This window comes from Clinocottus analis, unplaced genomic scaffold, assembly GCF_023055335.1.
Source record: "Clinocottus analis isolate CAN_PGR_092001 unplaced genomic scaffold, fCliAna1.0.p SCAF_13, whole genome shotgun sequence".
Classification (NCBI taxonomy): domain Eukaryota; kingdom Metazoa; phylum Chordata; class Actinopteri; order Perciformes; family Cottidae; genus Clinocottus; species Clinocottus analis.
This window is the reverse complement of record NW_027175854.1, coordinates 16,927,720-16,952,359: the sequence shown is the minus strand read 5'-3', so window position 1 is coordinate 16,952,359 and position 24,640 is coordinate 16,927,720. Positions and strand designations below refer to the sequence as shown.

General features: G+C 45.5%; 1 protein-coding gene across 2 annotated transcripts in view; it reads left to right on the top strand.

The window, feature by feature from the left end:
- Positions 1-9,741: 9,741 nt before the first annotated feature.
- Positions 9,742-24,640, top strand: part of LOC137783613 (tenascin-like) — a 30,948-nt gene continuing 16,049 nt past the window's right edge. For both annotated transcript variants that reach the window (XM_068573740.1, XM_068573739.1), the window contains exons 1-10: positions 9,742-10,006; positions 15,897-16,455; positions 17,589-18,905; positions 19,248-19,511; positions 19,601-19,716; positions 20,393-20,546; positions 21,994-22,263; positions 22,832-23,017; positions 23,112-23,201; positions 23,330-23,593. In XM_068573740.1, coding sequence (XP_068429841.1) covers positions 15,981-16,455; positions 17,589-18,905; positions 19,248-19,511; positions 19,601-19,716; positions 20,393-20,546; positions 21,994-22,263; positions 22,832-23,017; positions 23,112-23,201; positions 23,330-23,593 — 3,136 coding nt within the window. In that variant the 5' untranslated portion in view covers positions 9,742-10,006; positions 15,897-15,980. The remainder of the gene's footprint in view (positions 10,007-15,896; positions 16,456-17,588; positions 18,906-19,247; positions 19,512-19,600; positions 19,717-20,392; positions 20,547-21,993; positions 22,264-22,831; positions 23,018-23,111; positions 23,202-23,329; positions 23,594-24,640) is intronic.

Here is a 24,640-nt window from a genome sequence, read left to right as displayed (position 1 = left end):
CCGTATTGTGGCTGACGACGGCCTCCTGGAAGTGATTAGAGGGCTCTGTTTTGGGATTTTGAGAGAGGAGGCTCCTGCAAAAAAATCAACAAACTGAACATTTAAATATCTTGTAGAGTTGTCAGATTCTGGGAGACGGGTCACTGAGCAGTACTGACGTGATTGTCATGTGATCGGCGCCTCGTTTTCTTTTCTAAATTCGTCCGCAAACACTCATCGTCCGTCTCATGACCTCATGCGGTAAATATTTGGTTGTGCGTTTGCTAATGTTTCCTGCCACGTTTTATACAAATTGGATCACGAACAAAAAATGTTCAGGTTTTTTTCACGCATCTTCGGTGTCACAGGAAGCTCTGAGAGTGAGGACGCAAACGTCTACGCAACGGCTGAAAGTCGTTTGTTTTAACGAGCAACAGGTGGACACAACGAGGGCCGCGCAGGTGAAGGGACACACAACCAGGAACCAGGTAGACGCACAATCACCAGGGCAGGAAGTGCAGAGAGGACACAAGACTACAAAATAAAACAGGAAACAGGAAACTAAAATCAAGACATACGCAGCTGAACTTTGGCTCGTGTGCCAGAGTTTGCTCAAGAAAACCAAAAAACAATAGAATGAAAATATAAACGTATGTAAACAACATAATAACAATTAAATGTAAAATAAGTAATATGACGTATATGGACACGAGGGCAAATTAGGATGGCATGAAGTACAAGTAATAAAGTAGAAATTCAGAAAATAGGAAAAAGTATAAAAGCCCATTTCCGCAACAAAAAAAAAGAAAAAAAGTTCTGATTATTTATTTTTTTAGCGTCGATGGGTTTTCATAAAAAGGGAATAACAACAATAAAGGTTCAAACTAAAGTAAACATAAGCAGCGCATAAGAAGCTGAACACCAGCGCCTCACTCACTGAAATAGAAAAGCAATATGGAGCTTCACGTTGACTTATATTGAAAAGAAGAAACAACTATATTGCACAAGAAAAGTAATATTGCATCATGTTGAAAAAAAGTAAAATATGTACACAACAAACTTCAAGTTCCTGGTGCTGGTTGCCCAAGAAGTTGTGTGTGTTTGTGTGTGCATGTGTGTGTGTCTTTGTGTGTGTGTCTGTGTGTGTATGCGTGTGTGTCTGTGTGTCTTTGTCTGAGTGTGTGTGTGTGTGTGCGTGCGTGTGTTTGTGTGTCTATGTGTTTGTGTGTGCGTCTGTGCGTGTGTGTGTGCGTGTGTCTCTGTGTTTATGTGTGTGTGTGTCTGTGGGGTTGTCTGTCTGTCTGTGTGTGTGTGTGTGTGTCTGTGTGAGTGTGTGTGTGTGCGTGTCTGTGTGAGTGCGTGTGTGTGTGTGTCTGTCTGTCTGTCTCTGTGTTTATGTGTGTGTGTCTGTGGGGTTGTCTGTCTGTCTGTCTGAGTGTGTGTGTGTCTGTGTGAGTGTGTCTGTCTGTGTGTGTGTGTGTGTGTCTGTCTGTGTGTGTGTGTGTGTGTGTGTGTGTGTCTCCCACAGACTGCAGAATACTCTCTCAATGAGTAATGTAATGTTTGCCACATTGCACACACACACTCTGTTTCCATCACTCGTCACACACACACACACACACACACACACACACACACACACACACACACAACATTTAATTAATTTCAACCAACAGAACATCTCAACCTTCTTTTATCGGACATGAAAGGATCAAAAGATGAGGACGAGCTGCAGACACCTCGTGTCCTTCCTCACCAGCGTCCCGCTCATCTGCACAGGAAGTCGTTCACCTTTCATCTCATGCGGCGCGCTGGACGTTCGGCCATGTTTCCCTCCACCGAGCTACATCTACTGTGGAAATTAGCGAGGACAGTCAGGAGTGTTTCACTTGTAACCGTCTAACATTTCCTCTCAGACTGACCCGAGGTTTTTTATTAGACTGTTTTCTCCATGAAGCGCTACGTCACGGGGAGCGAGCGCGATGGCTTCCAGCTCCCACACAGTTTCCACTCCTCCTCGTCCAAGTCGAGGCCGCAGAGTTCCCGCGGCTTCGTGCAGGAAAAGCGCTGAGTCGCCGCTAACTGAGGCCAGACGGAGTCGCCCGTGTGAAGACCAGCCATCTCCCACAGTGAAATGTCAGCTGGGTGGAATGAGGCAGACCTGGCAACCGGGTTTGAAGAAAAAAAAGAAACCCTGCAGCTCAGCAGACGGTGCCGGTGATACCGGAACCGCTCTGGTGGCTGATTTCAGCTTCTGAAGGCACAAAGTGAAACGTTTTGGAGCCACAATATTAAGCAGAATCCGCAGAGCGTGAAGAAGAAAGTAAAGAGAAGGATTTCTGTTGGCCAGCAGAGAGACGTCCACTCTGTAATTTGCTTTATTCTTGTTTATAAGACACAAAAGACAGCGTGCAATTTGTTTTAAAGGCCGTCAAATACTGTGTTTGGGCTCATAATGCTATCGATATTTAGTTTAAAATAGCTTTTAATTGTTTTTAATAGACACACATCACCTAAAATCCAGACTTTGGCATTTCTGTCCTGCTATTTCTGGTTATCTGTTGGACAAATACACCAAATGTTGATATTTCTGCAATAATCTAATACAAACTGATTCATGAAGGCAACACTTAATATTATTAGTTTTGTAGCATTTGTAGAATTAGATTCCATTTGCAATATCCATTATGTTTAAGTACGTTTAAGTATGTTTATACACATTTTTATTCCATCTGTATATTTAATATTCTTCTTACGGTTTAATTTTTAATTGTTTATTACCGTTCTATTGTTTATTTATATTACTTCATCTTCATCTTTATTTACTTGTGAGCAGTGCTGCTGTAATCCTGTAATTTCCCCACTGAGGGACTAATAAAGGATTATTTTATTTTATCTTATTTGTTGACATCCATCCAGATAAATTAAAGCGATTGAAAGATTTTTTTTTATGGAAAATATTTAAAACAGCTTTGCTACGCAGCTCTTTCCCTCCTATATTCATAGCGGTATTTCTTCAGTACATGAACAGCTGATGTCTATATTGGTGTCCGTTCCTTTTGCTCTTGTTGAAATGCATTCTGGGGGATATTAAATAGCTCAAACGGAGCGTTCTTCAAAAGTCAGAAGCCGACTCGTTCACACAGAAACGTCCCGAACACACAAAGCGAGCCGGCAGGATTTCAGTTAGCATGAATGTCATCGACACCCAGGAGAGGATTAGCGTCTAATGCCGAGATGTAAACGCCAACGGAGACGACTCGCAAGCACGGCTTGGTGCTCTGCTTTGCTGCTGATGCATTCTGGGTAAATGTGCATGGCCCGTTGTGAAGGCCTCAGAGGATTTGTTGAGTGGAATGTGCATGTTTGTAGTCTTCCGGCGTTGGCGGGCGTCGGTGTTGATGTGACGTTAGCGTTGTGCTCTCAGGATTGAGCTTTATCGAGGTTTTGAAGTAAAGATCATGAAGTTTCTTTGAGACTTTAAACTTCTGACGGGAGCAGATTGGATCTACTTTCATTTCGGGACTCTCTCTTTGTGTTTAATAACCCTCGGACATCTTTGACATTACGGCGCCGCGCTCGCTGGGCGCCGACAAAGGAGTCCTAATGCGGTCGCCGCGTGTCTTTATTTTTCTTTGTCTGTTTTTAATTGACGTGATAATTTCTCAATGAAACCATTAACTCAACAAATTGGATCGCGGCGACTACGACGCGTTCCTTTTGTCGCCTCGAGGCCGGGGCTTTTGTTTTGAATCTGTTCCAGCGTTCAGGTTTATCTGAACAATTTCATGATAAATGAGGAATATGAAGTTTGATAAAGACTCATTTATTGGGCCACTTTGTTCTAGACTTCAATATTTCAACCGGTTTGGGATCTTTTGCTCTGTGACTCTTAACGAGGGTGAAGAAAACTGACTTTTTCTCTTTTACCAACGCGACGTTGGCTTCTGTTTTTAAGATTAAGTCTATTATTGGATGAATTGATGAACAACTGGGACTCGCGTTCCTGCTTTGGGTCCGTTTTAAATGCCTTAACATCCTCCTACATGCCGATTTCCACGCGGTCCAATACTTTGGTTTGTGACTCATCTCACTCGATCGGCCTCCCGGCTTCCTCGCAGACGAGCTCTCGGTGGAGATGACATAAAAAAAAAGGGGATTTGTTCATCTCACGTGTGTTCAACTATGGATTTTTTGTTTTTGAGATGTGACAAAGGCCCAAACGTGGCCTGCAGCAGACTCTTAAAGGCTTGTTTTTAGCTTAGCGGATTGCAGGAAATGCATTTCTTACAGTTCAATTAAGAGGAGTGATGAGCCGGAAGTCAACAGTGGTATAAAACTATGATTAAAATGATGTATATGCAACTCACAAGAGGTCCTTAAGTCATAGAGGAGCGGCACAAAACAGGCAGACAGCCGGACATATACATGGACTCACTCACACAAACACACACTACTGAACAACACAGGATCTAACAGTGAATAAAACATGAGGAAGTGGTGAACAAATGCCAAAGAAAACATTTTCACGTCGCTTCTTTTGTCCAAATTCAGTCCTAAACCTAAAGATGAACAATGTGAAAACGTGGGTGATACCCTCAGTTAATCATTGGACATTGATTGATTACCAGATTGATCGCACACTGTCCAAGTCCCAGTGTAAATTGTTCCAAACACCACAATATTTGCATTTGCGACGATCGTGAAGTTTGTACATTTGGTGATGAAGCGTCTGCAGACTCGTTAAACGTCAACGTACAAATGCATCTGCTCTGCTAAAGTGTGTTTAGTATGCTAGTAGAGTTCAAGCCCCACTAAACGGAGCAAACTGGCTTCCTATAATACATGTATGACATGAATTGTACGCGCCGTGCTTTATGAAAGCGGTCCTTCTCATCACTGCGACATCAAGCGCAGTGACGACTGATTAAGGACCCGGCGCTCCGAGCCAAACACAGCTGTTAAAGGGTCACATTCAGTGCGGATCGTTCACCAGCGTCAGTGCATAATCCTTCAGCTAATGCCCGGTTGTGCGGATCCTCCTAATCTGCAAAGTGCACGAGCTCATCAGAGACAACAAAGGGACCTTTTGCCCGTCCGTCCGTGGGGTTTCGTGGTCGCTGCAATCAGACGCTCTCAGCAGATCCTCCCGGAGCGACCCCGGGAGGGATTTGTGATGCTTCTCAGAGCCATATTAGTTCATGTTTGTGCGAGCCGTGACATCTCGGGGCCCTGCTCAGTGTCTGCACGCGGATGACGAGGATGCGCGGCTCTCCATCTTCGCCTCGAGTGCGGCCGACTCGCTCGCCGGACGCTGTTCCGTCGTTTGAAAGTCGTCGCGTCACCTCGCGTGACCCCCGTCTTGACGAAGTGTTTGTAGGCAGATACAGTTTCTCGCGAGTGTCACGGCTTTACAAGCGCCGTTAACAAGTAATGAGGTCATCGCAGAAGGAGCTTCTTGCTTTGTTGCTGTGTTTATGAGTTACTGACAGTTTGTTGATAATAAATCTGGTGACGCGCGCTGGAAAAAACCCTCCCGATGTTAAAAGTCCAGAGAAACGGATGTGCGAGGACTCGATGCCGTTCCTCCAGGATTTAGGGCTTAGCGGCCTTCAAGTACGACGTTTTTTCTTGTTTGACAAGAATGTATGAAGTTTAAAGGGTGGATTTTTGATTATTTAACAAACCCAAGTGTCTAAAGTGGGAACAGACAACGGAGTGCAGTTTTTAATTAATAGTAATATCTGGGAGATCCACATTTTAGTGACTTATTGTGACAAATCCTCCACCGTGAGGATGAAAGGAACGCTTCAAACTACTTTGAAAGAAGCGGATTGAAAAGCACACGTACCAGGGAGGAACAAGACATCCCTTCAAAGTACAATTACTTAAATTATAAGGACATGAAAGAGTGAATCTAAACAATGACGGTGGCCTCCTTTCCTGAACTCAATGCACTCTTCTCTATAAGTTCATTTTAAGAGGAAAACTCAACAAACATCTTCACCGCCCAACAGAAATGAATGAATCAAACACAGAACATTAAAAACTTTACTTCACTTTTCTTTCTTCCCCTTAGTTCTGTACTCTTTAACTAAAATAAGATAAAACCTTTATTTTACCTCCCACGTTAAAGCCTCTTGAACGTGTAATTATAGAGCTTCATAATTGTGTTAGTGACAACGTAAATATGTCACTGTAATCCATGTCTACATGACAAAATGACTCTTTCATTGGCTTGTTTCACGCTCTTACATATAAACATCATTTTGTACATACAAACAATAGATAAAGTTGTTTTTTGGGCACATATTGTGCCCGTTAAATGAAGAAAATTTCAATTTTCTTGTAATTTATATTCATGTTTGAAAGGGAATAAAACATGCGCTGACCTCATGGTTCATTTCAGGTGAATAGTTGAGCCCAAACTACCCATGATCCTTTGCACTTTGTGATTATAACTAATTATAATATAGCTGTTCTTCATGTTTCATCCTGTTGAGATTATAGAGGACTGAACCGAGCAGCAGCTCTATGGATTGGCCATAATTTCTAGGAAAGAAGGCCAAAGTATAAACCACCAATACATGTTTAGTCTTTGGAGACAAAATATGTATTTTTGTGCAGTTAAAGAGGAAAAAAAAGTCTTTGACTTTCTTGAAAAAGGAAATGAAGTGTCACAAAAACTGCTGTCTTCAATAAAGTGAATTGAATGAATGCCAATGTGTTTCAAAACATTAGAAAATATAGAAAAATGGCAAAAAAAATACCATCTTCATGTCTCTTGTTTTGTCCAAAACACAAAGACAATCAGTTTATTGTTAAATAATATGAACAAAAAAGTGGGCGTACCTCCCAATCAAGATGTTTTAAACAGATAATAATTTGAATATTTGCTTGAGAAATTACTTAAATCATTAGTTATGATAACAAAAATAGATCACACACTGTCAAAACCCTTAAATATATCTAGTTTACTGTCATATAAGACTTGTAAAGCAGTTGTTGAATCTTAAGTTTGCACGTCGAAGCTGAAACCGTGTTCTTAATAAGGACTCGTATTCCCGCTATGAATCATAGCTCAATGAAATGGGCTGTGGCTTTTTTAAGTTGAAGACAAATTGTATCTGTGACGCCTCCTTTTGTTGAAGCAACACAGGTGCTCGCGGCTTCAGGGCGGTTTGGGTCTGTCTTCCCCCACAAAGACATCTGGTTGGCAGATAGTTTTCACCATTGTTATCTGACCCTGTGTTTAATTCAGAGGTGCTAATAGTCTCCGCTCGATGCTACACGTATAAATGTTTAGCTTGTCTCGCGGTGCGGCTCCAAACAATCATATTTCCTCTTTACAAATTCAGCCTGAAAGACATCGTGAAGGCAAAATGTTCTCCAGAGGGAGAATCCTGCTGACAATGATGATGTTTACATGCACACTAATACCCCGCTAGTCCTCTGAACATGACATGTTATGTGGGTCCTGGAGTAAACCGCATGTTCAGAATTAGGCCTCATTTCTATTTACAGCGTTTTTCCATTGAGACATCTGGTGTATGACACAAATAATCGGGATATGTGCAAATATTGCATCACCCGACCTTCACAAGAAGGTGTTTAGAGGAATGACAGAGGGAGGCTGAGTTAATCAAAGTATGCACTGTGAATAAGTAGAATATGTGACTAACGCATATTAAGCGGCTTAGTTGGAATATTGTCTTAATATACAAACTCTAAAAACTGAATCTTAGAGTTTTTACTTCCCCTTGGGATGCATAAAGTCTATCTATCTATCTATCTATCTATCTATCTATCTATCTATCTATCTATCTATCTATCTATCCATCCATCCATCCATCCATCCATCCATCCATCCATCCATCCATCCATCCATCCATCCATCCATCCATCCATCCATCCATCCATCCATCCATCCATCCATCCATCCATCCATCCATCCATCCATCCATCCATCCATCCATCCATCCATCCATCCATCCATCCATCTATCTAATATGTTGTGCATGTAAAGACTTTTCCTCCAGACGCCTGAAAAACTAAAGACAACCGCAGCTAAACTCTGTGTTTCGAGCTATTTAGCATGCTAACGCGCTAAGCTAACGCGGTGAACATTCTGCCTGCCAAACATCTGCGTGTGTTAGCATGGCCGTCGCGTCGGCTGAGTGTTTCTCCCTCTGGCGGCGGTGTAACACATTCTTCAGATTGTGTTGTTATCATGACTGTTAGTGTGTTTCCAGTTGCAGCAGCAATCGTAGCAATAATATTTGAGTTAACGAACGGTGACTTTATCCTCCTGCCTCTGCGCCCTGAGCCTCTTCATCGCAGACGTTTCCTGTGTTGCAGTAAAGGAAGCGGAGCCACTTGTTGTCTTGTGGATTCGTTCACCTGAACCGACCGTCCTGCGATGCAAAGTGACAAATCTCCTTAGCGCTGTTGTGCCGTTAGATTAGTCAGGATGTTTTGTTCTGGTTTGATGCTCATCCTTCTTTTACGGCCAGAAGTGAGCGTAAAATCTAAGATTATAAATTGGAAATTTAAGATTTTGTTCAAAGAAAGATTCTTTGTTTAGAAGAAGATAAGCCAGATTCCCTAAAAAAAAGCCCCCTGGAGCGGTCAATAAGACACCTTTTTGGAAAGATTAGGACCTAAAGAATCAGAATCTGCAACAAAAATCACAATAAAACAAAGTCTTGACCTGTCAGGAAGGACTTTCAGTCAAAAAACTGTGTCGTTTGGTTCAAAAATGGAAAAAATATATGTATTTTATGCCAAAAGATTGTCTGAATGGGGCATGCTGGGACTTAAATTGGTGGTGGTGTTGTTCACATTTTGATACAATAATTAAAATGGAGTTAGTTGCCTAATCTGCATCGTTCCACAAAGGATGAGTGAACATCGATGTAATCCTCATGTAATCATATTAACTGTAAACGGTCCGTCTGGTGCCCGTTTCCCCAACTGAGCTCCAAGCTTTCTTGCAGGTTTGCTCGCAGGATTTGAAAATAACTGATGTTGCATACTTCCTTAAAGCTTCCCTTTCATTTCCATCCAAGAAGGTCTGAATGAGAACGTGTCTCCCATCTGCTAAATGTATGAGACCGTAAGAGCGTCTGTGCAAGAAACAACTGTGTCCGAAGCGAAAAAACATCCTCCTGGTGTCATCACATCTGGCATCGCCTCCTAAACGTCCACTTCTACCACTTTTTTATGATTGCGTCACCAATGGGATAATCACTGGAACTCTTCAATCAGGGGGAATGTGCTGCAGATTTATGAAATGATGAGCGATTTCATGCATGACAATGATACAAATGTGGTTTGTCAGCTGCTGTGGGGATCCATCACTGTGACAGAGACATTGTGAAGGATTTGTGCAGAGTATGGAAAAAAAAAAGAGGAGTGGCTGTTTGTCAGTCCGTCAAATAAAATATATTTGAATGCATTGGCTTCATTTGTGCAGGCAGACGATCGTAAATCGTTATTGCAGAGTCACTGGAGGGAAACTGTCTGCATTCGCTCTTAACTTTCCTCCCGTTCTCCGGCTTTCCCTCCCTCTAATTTTCCTGCACAACCACAAGCACTGCTCGCTGGCCGGCTCTGCCATGACTCCCAGCAACACTGGCATCTCATTTAAAAAGGCAGCAGCCTCGATTAGTTCCAGCAGAGGGAGGGGAGAGGAGCCGCGGAGGGAGGGAAAAGGATGGCTATTTAAGGGTTGGAGTTTAAGCAATGGGGGTCTGACCTAAACTACTCCTCACACTTTAAAAAGACATTTACTCACACACTCTCTCTCTCTCTTGCTCTCTCTGTCAGTAAAAGAGCTGAACTCCAGTGTGAGGAAAGATAAGGACGGCTGGCAGAGGGAGGACTGACTGACAGAGCTGCCACCTTGCTGGAGAGGCTGCAGTCGTCACAACAGAACGAAAGCATCAATTTTTTTTTCTTGGCTTTGATGAACGTGTGAAGACCGGTCGGAGGAGCGCCTCATCCAGCCGGCAAGAGCTTGTGACGGGTAGGAAGATGCGTTAATGTGTATATGTGGAGGCTTTTACTCGGATTTCATGTGACAGAAAGTCAATTTTCTTGACTTTTCCTGTGCATTTTATTCTTCAAATTGTTGTTTTTTTACATTAGAGGTGCAGAAGATAGCGGGTTGCATGCCTTCCTCTAGGCGCAGGTTGCTACGAAACCAGAAGGTGTTGATTATAGCTTATTGGAAGTACATTTTTGGTGTATCGTGCAACTTCTTACACACTCACACCAGCCAATGCAGGACCAGAGATGACTGCCTGCTGAGGGAGTAGAACATGTGGAGGCTTTGATCCTCAGAGACAAGGCTTCCTGCCAAAAAGATCCTCTCCGATTTTTGTCAGGTTGTAGATCAATATTCGAAAAATGAAAATAAACCATCCGTGTGTGTGTGTGTGTGTGTGTGTGTGTTGTATAGAGGCAAAATATTGTGTGCAAGTATCTGCTCTCTCTGCTGCTTCTTGCAGCCTTGTTGATTGGTCGCATTACCTTCTGCAATGCAATTCTGTTTTCATTGTGTGTCATTTTTCCATCACGGAGATTAAATTAAAGGGAAAAGTGGACGGCGGCGTCTGCCAGTGTGGGCAAGGGGACGAAAAAAAAAGAAAAAGAAATAGTCCCTCACCCATGCAGTCCATTAGCTCCGCTTAATTGAAATCCAAGTCTGGCTCACGGTGGTTTTTCAGCTGCAGAATGTTTCAGCCGAGGAAGATTCGTAACATTTCACTTCCTGCTTTGTTTCGTGCACGTCAGCGTGAGGGTGTTTTACAGCCGTCTGGCCGTGCTGTGATGTGTCTGAGCGGTGTCTCTGTGAAACACACACCTCCCCGCATGACCTCTGCACTCACAGAGCCAATGGGTGGGAGTGTGTGTGTGTGTGTGGGGGGGGGGATTGTAACTCGGCATCGCACTCCTTCCTCATGTTATGTCAGAATGCGACTTGGGGGTCAGGCGAGCGACACTTGAGAGCCGGCGGTGGTTTTGTGACGAGCCTCATGATCCATGTGTGGCTCTCTGTCCTCAATCTGAGATTATGAGTCATTTTACGGGGCAGAAAAGTTGAATCTGTACGTCTAGAGGACGATGTGGCGGCGCAGGCTCTGAGTGCAGAATCAGGTGTGATGATGACGAGGCCGACGGCTGTTGCATAAGTTGTTTAAATGTCTGGTTTGTTCAAATCTGCTCTTATTTTCTTGGTCATTAACAAGTGCAGAAGCATCTTCTGATCTTCTGCTGAATGATTTAAACACAGCTAAATATGAGATTGCGAATATTTTGACTGCATAATGCAACTGCGATACATTTAATAATTATTCCAGGTAATGATCATCACTTTTACGACACACTATGTTTTATTGTCTTGATGTTGGTCTTGGACTCGGATGCTGCACACGTGATGTCACACATGACATTTCGTCTTCTTTTCATTAAAAACATTACGTTTATGTTTTGTAGAATATGCTGTGTAGCCCTGTACATCTCTGCAGCATGAGTATAACATAAAATACCAATATTTCACCGATGTTGTGCACCCTGCAGTTTCAGTTTACCGTTCCAACTTGTTGCTTTTCTTAACAGTGAGCTTCGCAGCTGTAGACTCGATCTGCGAGGATCCGAATCGTTTAATTTCCTGATTATTTCCCAACGGATTAAAAGTTCCCCGTGGAGTTAAAGACCTCCAGTTGTGCAGGATTTTTTTTTCTCCTGAGGGTAATCGTTTTGTTCATCTCGTGCTGTCTGCACAGTCCATCCAATGCTGTCACATTATTCCACCGATCAATATGTAACGAGGAAAAATACGACCTCAAAGATACACACAATGCGCAACCCTTTTTAATCAATTGTTTCGTCAATAAAATGTGAGAAAACTCTCACGGAGAGACATTTTTAAATAGTTTGATTTGTCCAAATCCAAAGATATTCAGTTTACTGATGAGTATCGCCAAGAAAAGAAGCGATTCATCACGTTTGTGAAGCAGAAACCATCAGATTTATGACTGAAACAAACGGCAGACGAGCAAACCGGTTTGATTTTCCACTGATCCATTAATCGTTTCACAAATCTTTAAGCTCCATCTCCTTGATTGAGGAGAGACCCCCGGATTGCAAATTGAAAGTGAAGCCTGCATCCTGCTCATGCCCACAGGGGAACGCATGAAGCTCAGCTGTATTATCCTTAGAGGAGCCCTGCAGTGCGTCTGTTCAGCAGCGGAGGAAAATCTGCCATCTTGCTATAACGAGGCGTGATTCTGTCGTAGCTGCGACGGTAGCTCGTCCACTCCAACGTTTCTTGGCATGACTTCCAGCTGGCGCCATGGGAATCAGACAAATGAAACACAACAGATGAGCAAACAAGCAGATTAACGTCCTGACTAGGGTTGCAAAATTCCGGAAATATTCAAAGTTGGAAACTTTCCACGGGAATTAACGGGAATAAACGGAAATATACGGGAATATACGGGAATTAACGGGAATTAACAGGAATAAACTGGAAATTTTGGGGTAGTTTAACTGTATTTACATTGTCATAAGCAGACATGCATGCAAACATTGATAATACAACTTTTAAAAATTACATTTTTCACCTTTTTGACATTTTGTGAGTCGAACTTTATTCTATCATCAAACAACGAAAATATGTACGTTGAATAAAAAAAAGGTGTATTCCGTATAATCACCACCCCCCAACACAAATGTATTTCTTTAGTGTTTTTCCCTGAATCCTTTCAGGTCTAAATGCTTCTTTCTGGACCTACATGAACTAGTTCAGATCATAGTTCATTATTTTAAAAAAATGAACTAAGTTCACAGCTCCAAAAAATGAACTAGTTCAGTTTTTTTTTAAAAATATGTTGCAACTATAATTGAAATCTCTCTCTGGCTGCAGTACCGCTCTTGGCCTCTACGCAACTCAGCGCTCTCTCACCTGCCAGGCATCGGGCTAAAACATTCAGACGCAGATGTTTACGTTTATGTTTCTGCAGACGATGTTCCCAACCAGCTGCATTCAGGGTCCAGCTGAGCTCGGCGTGCAGAGTCTTGTTCTCAACTACATTTAAGTTCCCTTTTATAGGCTTTTGCAAAAAAACCTCGGTACATTTTTACAAAATTCCCGTGGAAAATTACCGGAAACTTTCCGCCCCTTTGCAACCTTAGTCCTGACACGCCGCCGCCGCCGGCCACCAGTGTTTTTCCGCGAGTGCGTCCAGACTCCAGACGTGATGCACTTGACGACATCTCCGGCCGAGGAGACGCTGCCGGTGACGTCACGCAGGAGACGACGACGCACGCGTCGTCACACTTTTTAGTTTTTGTCCGAACACCAAACAAGAAACTCCGGGTGCCTTTTCTCTTCGTCTTCTTCTTTTCTTTCTTTGTTTCTTTGACTGTGCAAAGCAGATGTCCTCAGTCCAGGGCCAACATTCCCAGTTTCTCTTTTCCACGCGGGAAAGTTCCCTTCCCGCTGCCAGCATGGGGGGAAGAGCACTGCAGCCATTCTGGATTATAGCTTAGTGAACAGGTTATATTTATTTCAATCTTTCTCTCCAAAAATTGTCCCGTAGTCACATAGGATGTCCTCACTCAACCCCTTGTCTACTTTAAAAGACGTTAACTTGGCTTTTTTTACTTCAAGCATTATGTCTACAATGTGAAACTGTGTATAAATTCTCTTTGAGGTATTTTAAATATATAGAATCGCTACATGGAGACACTTTTGAAGCTCTGAAACGTCTTTATAGGATTCATTCTTTACCTCCGAGACCTGCAAATTATCACTCTTTGTGCCTTGTAAAGTTCTCTAGAAGGAGATCAGAAACAGATTGATGGACTCACTTGGTTTTCTGATTCACACCAGACACGGCCTACCTTTTATCCTTCCGCCCGCCAGATGTGCGAGGACTTGTGAAACTCAAGCTCAGGTTTACGTCTGTGTCTTCGGTGGAAGGGAAGAGGGGGGGGGGGGGCGAGGAGAAAGAAAGGTCAGCTCAAAGGTCAGGGCGGGAGAGGAAGGGAAAGAGGATCGATGAAAGGCGTTTAGAGGCACTGTGGTGACAGAAATGGAAAGTATTTCATTCAGGGAATGAATCATGGAGCCGAATTTAAAGAGAATAGAACGTTAAGGACGACCGTGAACGCCTCTCATCTGCAGGAAACCACAAAATGCTGCATTCAAGGACAGTTGGCCAATAGCCCGCAACTCACATTGTCGTCTGTTGATTCCTGCTTCTGTTTTTTTGTGCTTTTTCCACAAAATATTAAATTAAATTGGCACCTGAAGAGCTTGAAGACACACATAGACTCAATCCGACCATTAATCCTGAACTGTTAATACACTTAACAAGCGACTGCAGTGGATTAAACATAGAGAGAGGCAACATGTTTGTCTAGTTTTGAGGATTTTTCTGCCTGTTTTGTGTGTAAATGATGGCTGATGGGTCTGAATGAGTCAGCAGGTTTAGTTCCAGGATAAATAATAGTTTCCTCTTCATGTGACAACTTGTATGTTTTTCCTCCATGTTTTTGCATGTTATTATTTTTTAATGTATACCATTTGCTCGTCCTGCTCAGGAACTCGTATGTTTAGGCTTCTTTGTGTGTCTGTCAGTGACTGGGGGTTTTGATGAGTTCGCCGGCTGCCCCGATTTGTTGTGATTCCATATTTCTGTAGTACAAAATACGTCCCGGTCATAAATAAACATGTGGAAAGTAAAACGTGAACGCAATCAGTCCTCTGAGACGTAATCACTCCGCTGAATCATTGTTGAATATCTACTTTTTTTTTTGTCACCTGATACCTGAGTACCAGCATTGTCTCGACAAATTGTTTCCAGAAGTCGTCACGAGAAGCTAAGTCCAAAGGCACCAGATGTTTTTCATAGCCATCACCGCATGAACAACTCTTTTCTTTAAGTCGTCTTTCATTTGTTTGCGCGTGCGAGCTTCTGTCCGATGATACCGATCCTGAGCGACCCCGTTTTTATATCCGTGTGGAGTTTGCTTCCTCTCAGGTGAACACGAGGGCACAGATGCAGTACGCCGCTAGTCTGTGCCGTCATGTGGGCCTTTTTCGTTTGATTTTCAACCTGCTTACTCAGACTTTTTAGAGATTAAACACTGAGTAATCCTGGCAGTCTTTCCCACGCTGAGAAAGAAGCTCGTCATTAGCTCCCACAAATTATAGCATTTGATGATGTCATCGTGGGCGAGATGCAGTCGTGTGAATGGGGCATATTCTGTTTTATGCTTTCTATATAGTGTTTCATGCAATAACAGCTGAGGCTTATCATATATGTGCACTGTGAAAGGGCTTGACGTGCCAGCGCAGCTGTGGATTCTTTTGCTTTTAACAGCTTTTCTTCATGCGGCGAGCTCCTGCACCCGCGGTGGCTTGTGGTATTCTGTTGTCAGAAAGAAATGTAGCACAAACTGTAAATAATAATCAGACTGGCTGACCGTGGGTGGGCCCGCGGAGAAGTCTGGAGTTAGTTTAAAGTGTGAAGGGCTCCTGGTTCCTGTGAATGACCTCTGCGGTTGGTGTAATGAACATTTGAATGTAATTTGTTGCCGCATTGCAGTGGGAATAAGGCAATATTTCTGTTTTTTTAGCTTGTGACCCATAACAACAAATCAGTATCTATTACAAACCATTTGATTATTGGCTTCTTCTTCAATCAGCACCTGAAAAGATTATTTCTCAGGTAGCAAAGGAAGTGTTGTCCCTGTGTATTGTTTAGGAAACAATGGTATTGGAACATCTTTTCTTTCAATCCCACTCCATCCTTCAAGGAGTTGGCTGCATTTACTTATTTCTACTTCACTCATTGTTGCAGCTTCACCTTTGGCTGATAAAATACCTTTATTCTGTTTTCCAGGACCCTCACCTTGAAGAAGGATTGTCCATCGGTCAGAGGGTCAAACGAATATTTATTCCACTGAATCCCCGCCCGGCATCCAGCATGGGTACGCGAGGCGTTCTTTGCGGCCTCCTCCTGACCGCTTTGCTCAGCTTGTCGAGCGGCGGGCTCGTGAAGAAAATCCTACGGCATCGCCGGCAGACTCTGGAACCGGCCGGAGAACATAACGCCACGCTGCCGGGCGCGAGTCCCGTGGTCTTCAGCCACGTCTACAACATCAACGTTCCCGCCAGTTCCCTGTGCTCGGTGGACCTGGACGCTCCGGACGGCACGCCGCTCCGGCCTAAAGAGGCGGCGGACCCTTCGGGCCAGCACTTCACCGAGCACACGCTCGACGGGGAGAACCAAATCGTCTTCACCCACCGCATCAACGTACCTCGGCAGGCCTGCGGTTGCGCCGAAGACCTGACGGGCCTGAAAGCCCTGATGAGCCGACTGGAGATGCTGGAGGGAGAAGTTTCGACGCTGAGGCATCAGTGCAACGGCGACGGGGCCTGCTGCGGCGCTCAGGCCACGGGTAGGTGTCGTTTGCAAGCCTCGCTTTTGTCTGGTATGTAGCTCACAGCAAGAGCGGTAAGATAATCCTTTGTTTCTCTGAAAACGGCATTGGAAAAGTGCAACGCTGAGAATACCGCACGGCACATCTGTTCCATTCATCTGTTGAGGAGTTCAGGAATCCAGTGAGGGGGTGTAATACTCCAGTTTGAAAAGGGCCTTTATTTGGCTCAAATGCCATGAGATACAGTTTCTGCATAACAATGAACGTAAAAGGTCTGCTCTTCTCGGAGCTTCGGACCGTTTCTGAGTGATGCACTCGAGAAGGAAGAGATTCACATTCGGGAGATATTGGCTTTCTTGCTGAGAGTTAGAAGAGGAGATCGATACCATTTGATATATAAACCAGCTGCTGCTTAGCTTAGCATAACGCCCGGGGAACAAAACAACCAAGAAATATTTCTTCAAGTAACCCCCCAAGAAATACACTTAAGTTAAACAAAGATGTCACATGATGAGTAGTGAGTCGGAGCGGGTGTAAATGAAGGTAGGTGTGTCTTTTTTACCCGAGCAAATGTCTTGTCTGTCAGTAAATTATCTCCAAATCTTTGCTCTCAATTCCAAAAATGTAAAAAATAAATAAAAATAAAATGTAAAAAAAGAAAAGTTATCTCAAAAAAAAAATTTTTTTTAAAGAGAATTTTTGTTTTGAGAGCATTTTTTTTGCATTTTTTATTATTTTATTTGAGCAAATTTCTTTTTTTTTGAGAGCAAATTTTAGTTTTGAGAGCATTTTTTTCATTTGAGAGCGTATTTCATTTTTTTTTGGCAATTTTTTTAATTGAGAGCAAAGATTGAGATAATTTGCTTACAAACTAGAAATTTGCTTGAGTAAAAAAAAGACACAAATGTACCTTCATAGTTGTACTCCTGAAGTGTAGTTCCCCGAAACACTTTGGGATTTCAGTTGAATGCAATCTGCATCCTCACCACTAGATGGCAACAGTGTGGTATCAATCTCATCAAACTCTCAAAGTAATCAAATAATATATTGCAAGTTGACATTGACAACTTAATACCGCAGAAGATGATATTCAACACAACTTTCGTATTGAATTGGTGTTAATAAAATCATTCTTTACTTTCTAATCGAAGGTGCGGTGGGAACTAAACCTTACTGCCACGGCCACGGGAAGTACAGCGTTGAAATCTGTGGCTGCGTCTGCGAGCCGGGCTGGAAGGGACCCAACTGCACCGAACCCGAGTGTCCCGGGAACTGCCAGAACCGAGGCCGCTGCGTCGACGGGGCGTGCGAGTGCTTCAAGGGCTTCGCCGGAGCCGACTGCGCGCCCGAGGTCTGCCCCGCGGACTGCGGAGCACACGGCCTGTGCGTCGGAGGCGTTTGCATCTGCTCGGAGGGTTTCCTGGGAGATGACTGCTCGCGAACCGTCAAGTGCCCCAACGGCTGCCGAGGCCGCGGCCGCTGCGCGGACGGCGACTGCGTGTGCGACGAACCCTGGGCCGGCAGCGACTGCTCCGAGCTCATCTGCCCCAAGGACTGCTACGACCGCGGGCGCTGCCAGAACGGCACCTGCCACTGCGACGAGGGGTACGCCGGGGAGGACTGCGGCGAGCGCGCCTGCGCCGACAACTGCCACAGTAACGGTTTCTGCGTGAACGGCCGGTGCGTCTGCGCCGCCGGCTTCAGCGGAGACGACTGCTCGCGGCTCACCTGCCTCAACGACTGCAACGACAGGGGCACCTGCTTCAACGGCATGTGCATCTGCGACGTCGGGTACCAGGGCGGCGACTGCAGCCAGTTGGCGTGTCTGAACAACTGCAACGACCGAGGCCAGTGCGTGAACGGACAGTGCGCCTGCGACGTCGGCTTCCAGGGGGAAGACTGCGCCGAGCTCTCCTGCCCAAACGACTGCCGCCGCAGGGGGCGCTGCGTCAACGGCCAGTGCGTCTGCGAGGAGGGCTTCGCCGGAGAGGACTGCAGCGCCAGGTCTTGCCCCGCGAGCTGCTACGGGCGCGGCGAGTGCGTCGAGGGTCGTTGCGCGTGTCGCGCGGGCTTCACCGGCGAGGACTGCGGCGAGCTGAGCTGCCCCGGAAACTGCCGAAACCGCGGCCGATGCGTCGACGGGCAGTGCGTCTGCGACGAGGGCTTCTCCGGAGAGGACTGCGGGCAGAAGGCGTGTCCCAACGACTGCCTGGCGCGTGGCAAGTGCGTGGACGGCGAGTGCGTCTGTCGGGAAGGCTACTCGGGCGAGGACTGCTCGGTGCAGGCCTGTCCGGGTAACTGCAACAACAGGGGGCGCTGCGTCAGCGGATTTTGCGTTTGTGAGAGCGGATACGATGGATATGATTGCGGAGAGCTGAGCTGCCTCAACAACTGCAACGACAACGGCCGCTGCATTGGCGGTCAGTGCACGTGCAACGAGGGAAACGTCGGCGATGACTGCTCAGAAGGTAAAAAGCGGTTTTAATTCACCCCAGAAACACACAAACAAAAATAGCCTGGCAGTTCAGAAATTGTGAAACTTTCCATGTGTTGACGAGATGTACCGTCAAGTCAAACCCAGGGTGATGTAATTTCCCTCCCTCTTCTCAAAATTCACTCATCTTGAGAGGAACTATTTCTGTGAATATAAAAGAGGTGTTTCGGTTCGTATATTGCTGTTTTCTTGGCAGTTCTTCACACCACAACCAGATGTGGCTCTGGAGTTTGCATTAGTTGTGTGTGGTGATTGAGGGCGTGAGGGAACCAGTCCAAGTCAACACCCCCAATGCTTTTGTGTTCCTCCCCCCCAGTGTCTCCTCCAATAGACCTGAGTGTTGGCGAGGTCACCTCTGACACGGTGCACCTGTCCTGGGCCAACGAGGCGCTGGTGACGGACTACCTCGTGACGTACGAGCCCACCGCTCCTGGCGGCGTCCGCATGGAGTTCACCGTGACGGGAGACAAAATGGCGGCCACCGTCAAGGAGCTCGAACCCGGCATAGAGTACCTGATCAGCGTCTACGCCGTCCTGAGCAACAAGAAGAGCGTCCCCGTCAGCGCCAGGGTGGCCACGGGTACGTCACGGGCGTCCTCCTGCTGGTTTCACAGGAGTAACAAACGATGAGGCCGAGCTCACGATGACTATTTTTGTGTTTCCCTCCAGAGCTCCCAAAGCCAGAGGGCTTAATATTCAAATCAGTGAGAGAGACCTCGGTGGAGGTGATGTGGGACAAGCTGGACATCTCCTTTGATGGCTGGGAGATCTATTTCCGCAACACGGTCAGTCTGCACATCTCTTTTTGAAGGCTCTCGCCCGGGATTTTATTTAGCGACGGGGGGGGGGGGAGAAGTGAGAGGTTATAAAGCCATGCCAGCTTATTGGAAGTCTCAAAGAAACATGGCTTTATTTCAGTGCTAACCATTTGAAATTGCTTTGACATGTGGGGAAGCAAAAAAAAACTCAGTTAGGGCGAGGTCTGGATGTCACTGCGGGTAAATCCGAGGCAGTAATGCTTTGGAAAATATATTACTGTGCCGGCTGATAAGTCGGAGGCCTTTTTTTAAATTATGCGGCAGAGTTTTCATCCATGTTTTAAATACGCATGACCTCCGTGTTAATTGTGATGACGGGCGCTGTGATGTAGTTTACGTCACTGGAGCTCTCTGTCCCCTCAGACATTTCCTGTGAGCTGACAGCTGCTGCGTCATGCAGACATAAACATGTCAGCGGAGTTTAATTCATGGCACGCGGTGTCTTTCTATTTTTGGTAGTCTGAGTTATTAAAGTAAACACCTTTAGCACACCGGAAGCAAAAACTAGCAGGAGAATAAAGGTAGATGATGGAGAAACCGGATTGTTTGCACATTTCAAGGAAAAATACCAAAGATGAAACCTTCTGATCTTGTGGTCGCGTCCTGAACGGGATGTTTTACATTTGTTTGTGTGTCCTCGCAGAAAGAAGAAAACGGCAAAGTGGTGAGCACCCTTCCACCGACTCAAACCCATTTCCTCCAGTCGGGCCTTGGCCCGGGACAGGAGTACGAGGTCTCTGTTAACATCGTCAAGAACAACACCAGAGGTCCCCAAACGTCCAAAAAAATCACCACCAGTGAGTCTCACGGTTGTTAACAAACACTTTGGATCATTTCAGACTGAACCGGTGGGATCATAGATGGTTAAAATGATCCAGTTTCTGCCTCGCAGAAGATACAACCATTATGTAATTTTCCTTTCTGCTCCACCTGGCAAGCTTTTGGGAGTTCGCTTCAGTTGAGCAGCGAGTTAAAAACAACATTAATGTCAAAAGAGTGAAATTCCATAATAAAAAGAAGAGTGATAACAGGAAATCTCAGCTGGCTCTCCATAGTTCCACTCACAGCTTTTAGCTGAAGAGCAATGACTCAGACACATTGAAGCTCAGCCTCGCATGACCACATTTTTTCACTTTTCACTAAATCTTGCTCTCAGCTCTTGTCCTTTTTCGCCCGCTGAAGCTTTTACTGCAGCGCTACTCCATACGTTACTCTGTGGAAATGCCCCCCAGTCGATATGGCACGCCGCCATCGCGCATGGGAAAGCCGTTTTCGTTTCTGATGTCATGTATTTGCGCAGGTTGAAATGAAATGAATGATAGAAGTGAAGTTAAACCTTTCGGACCCTTTTTAAACCCCAGGGGGTCCTTCTTTTTAATATGAGGAAAAGCAGAGTGAAAGGGAATCACGTTATATTTCATTCGAGCCTTTTTCCTGGTTGATCCAAGTTATTGTTGTGTATTATGTGAGAGCCGAGTGGAGTCTCATAAGAGCTGACGGGCGTCAGGAGGAAACACGACGGGAGCGTTAATGTTCGGTCTCACACCAGCCGCAGTCTTGATTTGATTTGTGAAAGTCACTTTTAGAAGTGAAATCATTCCCTCGCTGGCAGAATGTAATAAAGAGAGTTGAGAACAACTTTGCAGACTTTTCTCTGCTGAAGAATCGTAAAGTTTTGGTTAGTTTTGCTTTCTGATAATTAGCTCGATGCCGCTCCAGAGTCTGTATGCGAAACATGGAGCTTGTATTAGCTTAGCTTAGTTTAGCATTAGGATTGGAAACAGGAGGAAACATATACTTTTTAAGTCTACCAGCATCTTTAAAGACTACAATTTAACATGTTAACTATCTAAATATCTTGTTTGTTTACACCACACAAAAATTGAAGTGTAAAAGCAGTATGTTGTGTTTTTATAGCAAATGTTTTTCCCAAACTTTTTAATGGAGGGCATACTGAATCCTCATTAACGGAATAAAGCACCGAGAGCTATTCCTTTAATCGAATAAAGTCATTTATCACAGAACTAAACTGGAAGTCTGCAGCTATGCTAACATGCTGTTTGTTTTCTACCTGAGCTAATGTTTATCGTGCTATCCGTCGTGGTTTAGCATGTTAGCATGCAGACATTTACAAGACAGACATGTACAACTGAGGCTGGTGGGAAACCTCACTTGTGTTGTTGGTACTGTCTTTCATCTGGATAAAATTGAAAACTTACCCCCCCCCCCCCCCTCCTGCCCCAGAGATTGAAGGCCCCCGGCAGGTGGAGGTGAAGGACGTGACGGACTCCTCCGCCCTGGTGGGCTGGGCTAAGCCGGCGGCTCCCATGGACAGACTCAGCATGTTTTTCGGGCCCAGCTCGGACCCCTCGGAGGAAACCAGAGTGGAGATTTCCCCGCAGGACAAGCAGCACAGCATCGACGGCCTGAAGCCCGACACCGAGTACAAGGTGTCGCTCGTCTCCAGGAGAGGGAAGCTCGACAGCGACCCTTCCATCGCCACGTTCACGACAGGTAGGCTTCTGCTGGCTCACTTATGTTTTACAAATGCACTGTTTCCTCCTTTTTGAGTGACAAAAACTACGGTGACCAGCTGTTTAAGTAAACTACTGATCTTTTTAAATAACATTATTATCACAGAGATTTACTACTTCGGCGGGAACCAATGGATTTTTGATTTTTTTATCTTCTTTTTCTGACAATATTGAATAGCATATATTTCTAATATATCATGATGTATTGCAGAACATACTGTTGTGTATATATTTCACAGTATTCATATTTATTTTTGGATACTTTGGTACATTTGAAATTGTTATTAATAATATAGTTTTTATTGGATTATTTTGGCTTCATCAGTTGCTTCCTTGGTCCACGCTTGTTCTGTCTTATGTCCTGACCTCTGTGAAGCCATTTGAACTGCACTCACCTGTATGAAAGGTGCAACACACCTAAAGTTTGATCTGTTTGCACGGCGCAAACCCCAATTTTCAATATTAGATCAACTAATAGATGAAACACCTGCGAATCTAAAGTCTGCGATGAATGATTCTCCTGTTGTGACCGTGCATGCTATCGTTAGCGCTGGACGCCCCCGTGGACCTGCAGTCGGTCTCCCAGACGGACGGCAGCATCACTCTGGAGTGGACCAACAGTGAAGCAGACGTCGGCGACTATCTGGTGAAGTACAGTCCCATCTCCGGGTCGACTCACGGCGAGGAACTGTTCCCGCGAGGCCCTGGCGACACCACGGTAGCGACGCTCACCGGTGAGGCCTCAAACGTATAGCGAGTGCGAGCGCACGTGGCTATGCGTTCGCCGTGCCGCGTGGTCATTTTCCTTCCTTCCCCTTCGTGTTGCAGGGCTGAACCCGGGGACGGAGTACGGCATCGGTGTGACCGCCGTGAAGAAAGAGAGGGAGAGCCTCCCCGCCACCACGAACGCCGCGACTGGTGAGCGCCGCCCGTCCCTCCGCTGCACAAACACGCCGGCGGACGTGTTTGTCGGGTGCGAATCGGCGTGACAAAATGCGACACGCACGCGTTCACATTTCCCTTCCCCCACCCCCATCGCCCCGCAGATATCGATCCTCCCAGAGATCTGGAGGAAACCGGGTCCACGGAGAACTCGCTCACCTTGAAGTGGCGGAAACCCCGGGCCAAGGTCGGCGCCTACCGGCTGGAGTACGTCTCCAGGGACGGCGAGGTCGGGGAGGCGGAGATCCCGCCCGCGGCGACGAGCTACGTCGTGTCCAACCTGAGCCCCGGGATGAGCTACACCTTCACGCTGGCTGCGGAGCGCGGCCTCAAGAGGAGCGCGCCCGTCACCTTATCTTCATCCACAGGTGGGTGGGGAAGCATTTCACCATTTTGAAATGTGCTCTGTATTTCTTCAGAGAAATTGCAAGTCCACCAGTAGTCAGCTGGTATTTTATGAATAGATGAACACCAGAGATTTGAAGAATTTTCTGCCAACAAACACCAAGAAAATGAGATGCACTTACACCTAAACGATGCTTTCTTGATTTGTGCCTTTTTGTTTTTTCTTGTAGCCTCTTTCACGTTTTATTTAGCTGACTCAGACGACCGCGAGCTCACGACTCCCACAGGCTCGGAGGACAATGTCATTAGTTTTGCGTACTTAGAGCCCTCCGACTCGCCGTCCCCAGTCGGGGGCGAGGAGGCGCTCGGGGAGCTGACGGTGTCGGGCGTCGCGCCTGATGGATTTGACCTCACGTGGAAACTAAAGGCCCACGGCGTCTATGATAGTCTGACAGTAGAATGTAAAGACGCTCTGCGGTTATGGGATGCGAGAGAGGCCCGACTCCCCGGAGATGCCACTAGCTCTCGAATCCAGGGCCTGAACGCATCGACAGAGTATCAAATAAAACTTTATGGAGTTACCGGTAGCCAAAGATCTGTGCTACTTGAAGCGGTTGCAGTCACAGGTATAAGCTCCTCTTTCAGTTCATAAGAGACACTTTGACCTGTTTTTGTTTTCTTTCTTTTTGCTTACAGACAAATAGTTGTTTAGCGGTATGATTTGCATGCTGGTATTTTACCCGTTGAGACCTCTCGGCATGACAGAATGAAGGCAAACCTAACAGACTTCATCCCACCAGTCGTTCTCAATGTTGCTTCAAACATAAGAAGAAATCTGCAGATGGATTTCCTCCTGCTTTTGACATGTTTCGCTTCCCCGAACGCTAATTCCATGCGCATCATTCATCGTCTCCATTCACACGATCGACTGATCCTCCGGGGCAGAAAAAAATCCCAACGTACGTCACTCGCATGACAAAGGAAAGTGACTCAGAGCGGCTGTGCATGGCTTCAACCGTCTATTTGAAGGCAGCTGTGTACTTCCACTCTGGTGGACTACTCAAAAGGCT